The sequence below is a fragment of the Propithecus coquereli genome, unplaced genomic scaffold (assembly GCF_000956105.1).
Source record: "Propithecus coquereli isolate 6110/MARCELLA unplaced genomic scaffold, Pcoq_1.0 Scaffold77, whole genome shotgun sequence".
Classification (NCBI taxonomy): domain Eukaryota; kingdom Metazoa; phylum Chordata; class Mammalia; order Primates; family Indriidae; genus Propithecus; species Propithecus coquereli.
The window spans coordinates 7,026,566-7,035,294 of NW_012153840.1; the positions used below are offsets into that span (position 1 = coordinate 7,026,566).

General features: G+C 56.5%; 1 protein-coding gene across 3 annotated transcripts in view; it reads left to right on the top strand.

The window, feature by feature from the left end:
• SLC2A5 (solute carrier family 2 (facilitated glucose/fructose transporter), member 5) overlaps nucleotides 1-8,729 on the top strand; it is a 20,922-nt gene extending 12,193 nt beyond the window's left edge. Inside the window, exons 4-12 of one of the 3 annotated variants that reach the window (XM_012662613.1) lie at nucleotides 345-469; nucleotides 3,759-3,911; nucleotides 6,063-6,188; nucleotides 6,269-6,456; nucleotides 6,559-6,669; nucleotides 7,270-7,371; nucleotides 7,680-7,755; nucleotides 8,050-8,177; nucleotides 8,272-8,673. In XM_012662613.1, the coding sequence (XP_012518067.1) occupies nucleotides 345-469; nucleotides 3,759-3,911; nucleotides 6,063-6,188; nucleotides 6,269-6,456; nucleotides 6,559-6,669; nucleotides 7,270-7,371; nucleotides 7,680-7,755; nucleotides 8,050-8,177; nucleotides 8,272-8,475 (1,213 nt within the window). In that variant the 3' untranslated portion in view covers nucleotides 8,476-8,673. Of the gene's footprint in view, nucleotides 1-344; nucleotides 470-3,758; nucleotides 3,912-6,062; nucleotides 6,189-6,268; nucleotides 6,457-6,558; nucleotides 6,670-7,269; nucleotides 7,372-7,679; nucleotides 7,756-8,049; nucleotides 8,178-8,271 lie in introns of all 3 variants that reach the window. The other 2 variants (XM_012662614.1, XM_012662615.1) reach the window with 2 other exon arrangements.

Consider the following 8,729-nt stretch of genomic DNA (forward strand, 5'->3'; position numbering starts at 1 on the left):
AAAATTATGAATTAGCTTATGATTTCAAAAACCTTTTAGTAACAATCGCTTCTCAGCCTTTTGGCTAAGACCAAGTATAAAAAACCTTTTGCTGTATTTGATATGGATCCCTTCCCTCCCATTCTCACCCTCTGGACTGTGGTCATTTTCACTTGCTCCCACGCAGGCAATATTCCCACGTCATTTGACCTGTATCAGTCTTGGGTACCAGAGCGCTAAACGCACAGCAGTGGAGCCCGCCGCTGTAAGTGGCGGGACGTGCACAGCGTAGACACTCCGTGCACCTCTGCTGAATGAATGAGTGAATCCTTAAGCCGAACTAACTGATATTTTGTCCTCTGCAGAAAAGGGGCCTTGCTGTTCAACAACATATTTTCCATCGTGCCTGCGATCTTAATGGGATGCAGCAAAATCGCGAAGTCATTTGAGCTTATAATTGTTTCCAGACTTTTGGTGGGAATCTGTGCAGGTAAAGAGTGCCCCGCTGTGCCGCCATTCTGTCAGGATCACCCAGGAGGAGTGGCTCCCGGGGCCTGAGCCCCTCCGGGTCTCTGAAGCGACTGGATTCCAGCTGCTCCTGTCCCTCTGCTGGGAAAAGGATGTTTGAACCCCTAGTTGTCCTCACGGCAGGCAACAGGCAGGTCTTTGCTGTGAGGTTTCCTGCAAAGAAAGCTGTTCTTTGCAAGACTGAAATACAGAATCTTAAATCGGGAAGGGTCCTTCCAATCCAATCCTTTATCTCAGTCTTTTCTAAAGCTCAAGACTTCAGACTGCAGGTGGAGACCAGTTAGTGGGTGGTAACATCTGTGTAGCGAGCAGCGTCTTCTTTTTAAAAATAGACTAGACTGTGTCATATGTATTGTCCTTTGAAACTTTTATTTCAGTTATTATCTATGTATGTATGGGACAACCAGGTTGCAGTGTAAAATGCATTTCTGTATTTTTTTACTGTGGGTCGAGGTCAAAAAAGCTTGAGAAACAATCTAATATATGAATCCCTTTACTACAAAGGTGTTAACAACAGCAACTTCTCAACTGTTATAGGACAATTTAAAGTTTGCAAAGGGCTTTGGAGAGAACACTCATTCCTTAAATGCCCGCCTGCTGAGGAGGGTGATGACTTGCCTGAGGTCTCACCTAATGCTCCGTGGAGCCGCCCAGGCTGTACTGCGGTAGTTTTAGAAAACTCTCCCATGATCTCTTCAAACTGAAGAGAAAGGAGGTTAAAGCCACGCTCGTGGCTTTCCCCCGAGTTGCTGTCAGTAGGCAGCGTTTCCCACGGCCAGACACGGAGAGGCATCCAGGGTGCAAACCCTCAGGGCCTGCCAGTGCAGGCTGGGCACCTGGGAGTGAGCACCTGGGCACCCCACCCGCCTCCCTCCGGCCAAGGTCCCAGCATTGCCAAGGAACCCTCATGTGCTCCTTCCAAATGCAGGGATGGGGACAAACAGATGTCAGCAAACCCCTCGGCTGGAGTTAATTGGCAGTAACGGAGAAGCGAGAGCAAGAGGAGAACGTGTTTCCTGAATAGAGACTAAGTCATTGCAAGGGGAGCGGATGGGCCCCCGACTTCACGTAGTGCTGGGCTTTCCCGGAGAGGGGGCTCTGCCTTCCGATCTTCCCTGCAGGGGGCTCAGGTTTTTGAAAAATGGATGATTCCTAAAAGTCGTCAGCAGTGAGCAGGTCCAGGCACCTTTCTATTGACCACCAACAATTCAGAATTGGTTGCCACACAGGAATCTCAGGCTCCAAGAGATAACAAATCAGTCAGAAGCCCTCACCTTTGCTTCGGTGAGCGTGGCTTCCAGTCTGTGGGTCTCAGAATTTCGCACACTGAAAATGATGACAGCTCCAAAGAGCTGCGCACGTGGGCTACACCGATCAACGGGCACCACATCAGAAGTGGCAACCGGGAGATGTAGTAATTCATTTTACAAAATAAGCCCATTACAATTTTGCAAATCTCTTTAATGTCTAACTTGATAGAAGGCAGCTGGATCCACAGACCAGCTTCTGTGTTTAGTCAGTTGTGGCATTGCCTGGCAGGTGGCTTCTGGAAAACTCCACCGTATGCTTGTAAGAGAACACAGATGAAAAGGGCAAAAACCATCTCAGGTACATTTGGAAATAGTTTTGATCTCACAGACGCCCTTAAAAGGTCTCAGGAGCCCCCCACTTCTCAGACTGTGCTTTGCGAACACGAGCCGCTGGGTGCAAAGGCCGCTGGCAGTCAGTCCTGAAAGCCAGCGGAGCGGATCACCAAGCCCCACGCCGTAGACGCTCCTGTTAAAACCACCCACGTTAACGTGGGCCACGCAGGCCATGCCGCCACTGAAGCAAGCAGCTGCTCTGACCGGGGCGCAGAGATGACTTCGACTCGGACTTCCAGGGCTCACAGTTCACTGGTCTGTTATTAGTCAACTTCTTGGCCAGAAAACTGAGGGTATTTACTGGCTCGAAGGAATTTAAACTTGAAAAGCCACTGTGCTGTGACTCTAGTATCAGAACAAGCTGGCTGGAGAGCCCGGTGGAGTCATTTTTAAGTCAAAGTAGAGATTGCTTTCCACCAACATAAAGGCAATCCTGTCTCTTCACAAACCTCTCGAGGTTTGCCACTTTATTTATGTCCTTGATCAAGGTAAGACTCAGATGCCATGAAGAAGCGCAGTTACGTGCCCAGGACTAAGCTGGCACCCCCAGGGTCTCAGCTTCCAGAAGGCATTGCCCTTCCTGTGCAGCCCTTCGGGCACGGGCCTCCCACCCCCCAGACATACTAAGGACTGCTTTAGACACTGCCCCTATTTGCTCTGAAAATAGGGAAAAAATTGGTACTAAGGAATTGTGCTGTCTCTTTTAATACTAAGCAGAGATGTCCTTGGGCAGAATTGCTGAGCAGGAAAACCCGGCCTTAGGTACCTCCTGTCTCAGCGTCGTCAAATACCCACTCCCAGCCCACACTCTGTCCCCTGCAGTCTCCCTGCGTGGCTGGAGCCTCCCTCTCAGGCCCCCACGTCTTTCTGAACCTCAGCTTGGCCCGAGACTAGGTGTACCGTAGTGCACTTGATAACAACCCCTCTGCGCTTGCTCAGAGACCCCCAGGCTCTCCGTGTGCTTTTTGGAGAATGGAATGGGACAATATATATGAAAATACTTCACAGTCTGTAAAATTAAATTCCACCATTCTTAAAAGGGTGTCAGATTCCAGTATGATGGGAAAATTTACAAGTTGTTCAGAAGTAGTCCAGGCATTACATAAATCCCAGAAATGCAGATATGCCACAATATATGTTGAGATTTTTAATGTTCATTGATAAATACAGCTTGTCCTTAAATGCATATGAAGGCATCTCTGCATTCGTTTGTCGTACAATGCACTATTCCTGCGAGGTAAGGCTGTGGGCAGGCTCTGTGGCCTTTTATGAACAGATCTACCCGGGGAGCAAGAAAGGAGAGAGTGTCTGGACCACAGCTGGGCTTCTCCTCTGTGAGACGCAGGCCAGGCAGGAGGGAGGACCCGAGGTCTGGCTGGCCTGTGCCCCACGGTGCGGCAGCAAGGACCCCTGTTCATGGGCTTCTTCGGTCCGTTTTCTCTTCCCTGGAAGCATAAAGGGCTAAGAATTAAAAGAGGCGTTTGCAGTCTTGAGAGAGTTCTGGCCCAAATAACGTGATTGCTAAGGAAGAATAAATACATTTGAAGACACAGCTTGTTCCTGCCTGACTAATTTGTCCTGATGGTGTTTTTCTTCCAACCCTCCCAGGTTTGTCTTCCAATGTTGTCCCCATGTACCTGGGAGAGCTGGCCCCTAAAAACCTGCGGGGGGCTCTCGGGGTGGTGCCTCAGCTCTTCATCACTGTCGGCATCCTCGTGGCCCAGATCTTTGGTCTCCGGAATCTCCTGGCAAATGAAGAAGGTGGGTTCAGGACCCCCAGCCTCCCTCGACCCCTCCTCCCACTCCAAAGGCACTGCCACAGGGAGGGACGTTCCTGTGGGCTGGCCTTTTCTCTCTCATAGGCTGGCTGTCCTTGGGGCCCCCACAGTGCTCTGAGCCCACGGTGCTGGCGGCTGTCTGGCACGAGGCAGGCCCCACACAAGCACAGCGACAGCTTGGCCAGTGTTTTCTAGTCCCTCTCCGGAGATGGGCAAGGTGGCCTTAAGTGATTCGGCTTCTCTTGGCCTGCTCAGTGGCTGTCCATACAGAAGTCCACGGCGTAGCAGTGACAGCCACCAGTGCGCCGGGCTCTGAGCTTAGGGCGTCCCTGGCACGGTTCACAGGAACCTCCAGCACCACTGCTGCCCAGGGCTGCGACTGCCCCACTCCACAGACCAGAAAGGGAAGCGCCAGGCGCCAGGGCGAGCTGCCCCCATGGGTGAGGTGGTCAGTACAGCCCAGACTCTGCCTGCACCTTCCTAAGAGCGCCCGGGGCCTGGCACACAGTGGGCTCACAGGAACTCGTACCTGGCATCGTTTTCTGTGACCTCACCTTTCTTTGTGTTGACTCTCAAACCTCTGACAGGGAAACCATCATTAACCATCACACCAGCCAAGACAGATAAAGTGTTTACCACGGGCCGGGTGCCAGGACTTTGTGTAGATTCGTGCCCTGCGAAGCCTGTGCTATCCACACCCGCTTCGCAGATGCAGGCCCTGGGGCAGGGAGGGGCTGGGGAACGCGTCCAAGCTCTCAGTAAGACACAAGCCCAGCAGCTCAGGCGTGGGTCCGGGTGTAAGTACCGCACCCTCCTCCCTTTCCGTCACTCCCGCAGGCATTCGGCACACGTGCACTGAGGCGCCACACCCTCGCTAGACGCAGGGACCAGAAGCGAATAAGCTAGATTCCTGTGGGGGTTGTAGGGAGCACCCCCAGCGGGACTCAGAGCCCCACGTGCGTGCAGCTCTGTGCTGCGAGTCATTTCCTTGCTTTTGCCTCCTGTTTCACCTCTGGCAGTGATGGGGTTAATTTTACCCATTTCTGAACTCTGTGTAATGGAATCACGCTGTAGATTATCGCGTGCCACATCCCGTGCGTGAGATGTGCCCGAGTCGTGGCGGGCTTCACTTTCGCTGCAGTATCGAGTTCCATTTTACGAGCCCCCCACGACCTCGGTATCACCCTAAGTGGACTGTCGTGCACGTCTGCGTTGTCTCCGGTGTTCATTTCTACAATCAGTGCTGCCGTGGCCATTCCGCTTCAGGTGTCCTGGTGGCCCAGGCACAAGCATCTCTGGGCATAGCAGGGAGTGTGCCCAGCTCCTCAGCCCCTGCCAGACTGTCCTCTAACGCAGCGATCCCCAACCTTTTTGGCACCAGGCACTGGTTCTATGGATGGCGGGCAGGGTGGAGTGGGGATGGTTTTGGGATGATTCAAGTACATCGCATTTATTGTGCAGTCAAACCTCTCTGCTAATGACAATCTGTATTTGCAGCCACTCCCCAGTGCCAGCATCACCACCCCAGCTCCACCCCAGACCATCGGCCATTGGATTCTCATAAGGAGCTGCAACCTAGATCCCTCGCATGCGCAGTTTACAGTGGGGTTCTCTCCTGTGAGAATCTAATGTCACTGCTGACCTGACAGGAGGCGGAGCTCAGGCGGTGATGCCAGCGATGGGGAGTGGCTGTAAATTCAAATGGAGCTTCTCTGGCTGCTCACCTCCTGCTGTGCGGCCCGGTTCCTAACAGGCCACGGACCAGTACTGGTCTGCTCCCGGGGGTTGTGGGCTGCAGCTCTAAAGGACACCACGTGTCTGCACAGCGACATGCGGAGACTTCCCCTTTGCCCACGTTGGTGTTGTCAGACTTTTCCACTTTGTCCATCCAGTGGGTGTGCGGTGGTCACTCACCACTCGGCCGTGCCGTGTTCCTGAGGGTCCATTATGCGGGAGGCGCTGTTCTAGGTGCTGGGGTCCAGGGTGAGAAAGACAAGTCTCTGCCCTCCTGGAGGCTGTGTCAGGACTCGGGTCACGGGGCAGAGAGGGGCTGGCTGGGCACAGAGGGGTGGAGGGGCACACACGCGGCTGGCTGGCCGGGAGCCTCTCGTGCCAGCAGCTGCCTTCCTCCTAGGCTGGCCCATCCTCCTGGGGCTGACCGGGGTGCCCGCGGCTCTGCAGCTGCTCCTGCTGCCCCTCTTCCCCGAGAGCCCCAGGTACCTGCTGATCCAGAAGAAAGATGAAGAAGCTGCCAAAAACGGTAACATCGGCCCGGGCGAGGGGCAGGCTCGGGGCTGTGCCCAGAGGCTCTGATCTGACACCCTGCGTTGCCACCCTCAGCTCTGAAGAGGCTGCGCGGCTGGGACACCGTGGACGCGGAGGTGGAGGAGATCCGGCAGGAGGACGAGGCGGAGAAGGCCGCGGGCTTCGTCTCGGTGCTGAAGCTGTTCCGGATGCGGTCCCTACGCTGGCAGCTGCTGTCCATCATCGCGCTCATGGCCGGCCAGCAGCTGTCGGGCGTGAACGCGGTACGGGGGCAGCCGCAGGCCCTGGGGCAGAGGCGGTGATGAGACTCAGATGGCAGCGCCTTCCTGCAGTGCTCCTCCCCAGCCCCTGCCTTGTCCTTCCAGATCTACTACTATGCAGATCAGATCTACCGGAGCGCCGGTGTGGACCAGAGTCAGGTCCAGTACGTGACAGTCGGCACGGGGGCCGTCAACGTGGTGATGACCTTCTGCGCTGTGAGTGTCCCGGGGAGCTGAGGGCCCGTCAGCCACCAAGGATGGAGGGACATCTCGACCGTGGTAGGGGTTGGACCAAGGAAGGAGCAGGATGGAAGGGCCCACGCCCCTGCCTCTGGGCTCTCCTGTGGGGCCACCTGTGGCCCCCACTTCAGATGTGCCCACCCAGCAAGGTGACTCTGCTCCAGCAGCTCACATCTGGGGCTGCCCAGCTATGCAGGGGCCGAGCTACCCGAGCTGGGGGCCACAGTGTGACAAAAGTGTCTGGGGCCCCGGCAATGGGCGCAGAGCCTGGGTGGGACCTGGAGTGAGCCTCAGCCACCCCGGGTGGAACCAGGCCCCCGCGGGCTGGACTCTTAAGCGCATCCGGTGTGTGGCTTCCAGGTGTTGTGAGGACCCTAAGATTTGGGGCTGAAGGCGTTAGGAGACCCTAGGGGTGGGGTCTCATTCAGGTGTGGGCCGCCGGGCCCAGAGACACAGCCAGATGCCCCACTGGCCACCAGGGGCACGTTCTGGCAGGTGCGTGTGGCCCCCCTGACTCTCCTCTCCGCGGCCGTGTCAGAAGGACGAGGGGCTTCCTCTGAGCAGGTGTCCCCGCAGGTGTTCGTGGTGGAGCTGCTGGGCAGGAGGCTGCTGCTGCTGTTGGGCTTCTCCGTGTGCTTCTTGGCCTGCTGCGTGCTGACACTGGCGCTGTCGCTGCAGGTGAGGGGGCTGCCCGCAAGGCCCGGCTCTGCCCCCGCCCTGTTAAAGGAAGAGGAATCAGAATGGGTTTGTTGTAGCAAATACCACCAGTCAGACGTCTGGGGACTAAGTGTGCACCCACCAGTGGCCCAGGGCCCACTTTCCGCAGATTTCCCGTGGCTGGTGAAGGTGGCACTGCTGAGGAGGGGCCAGGCGCTGTCCTCCCCCAAACAGGGCAGGTCGGCTGCCCCTGAGGGCCGAGGTTCCTGAGGTCCCGTCCCAGCTCATCCTCGCCGGGCCAGGTGTGAACCGACCGTTTCCTCCCCCAGGACACAATATCCTGGATGCCTTACATCAGCATCGTCTGCGTCATCGCCTATGTCATAGGACACGCCCTCGGGCCCAGTACGTACCAAAGCTGCCCCTCCCCGCACCGTCAGTCCCTGCAGCTGCAGGCTAAGCTGCGAGAGGCGCCAGGGAGCCCCAGTGCAGCTCCGAACTGGCTTCTCTCCCCTCCTCCTGGGGAGGGGGCTGGGTGGAGCACAATTAGGGGAAAACAGCAAAGGGAACACATGGCCTGTGCCCTGGCAGAGTGGGCTCCACAGGGGGTCACTGGCCACGTCCAGGGCCGTGAGGGGTGTCGTCCGTGGTGCCGCCGTCATTGCACACTCTGATCGCCGCCCACAACACCCTCCCCAGGCCCGATCCCCGCGCTGCTCATCACCGAGATCTTCCTGCAGTCCTCCCGGCCATCCGCCTTCATGGTGGGCGGCAGCGTCCACTGGCTCTCCAACTTCGTGGTGGGCTTGATCTTCCCATTCATCCAGGTGAGCGGGACCCAGGCCCCAGATTCACAGCCCCAGCTAGGTAAAGCAAGGACCGGTCACCAAGCCCGGTCCCCCCGCCCACCTCTTCCCACAGGAGGGCCTGGGCTCCTACAGCTTCATCGTCTTCGCGGTGATCTGCCTGCTGACCACCATCTACACCTTCATGATCGTCCCGGAGACCAAGGGCAAGACCTTCATAGAGATCAACCGCATTTTCATCAAGATGAACAAGGTGTCAGACGTCCACCATGAAAAGGAGGAACTGAAGAACCTTCCGCCCGTCAGATCGGAGCAGTAACTCAGGGGAGAAGCAGCCTGTGTAGCGAGTCCATGTGGGGCTTCCCTCTTTGGCCTTTTCTTCTGACTTCTAGTTGTCTGCGAACGTCCAGAAATAAGCCAAGTCTGGCGTGGACCGCAAGCCTCAGCCCCGGCCGCCACCCCCGTGGGGACTGTCCGGGGCATCCGTGGTGTTCTAGAAGCCGGGCCGACTCGCTCCTGACTAGCCTGAAGTGCACCCAAGTCAGGCCAACAGCTCTTGCGCCTCCTGGCTGG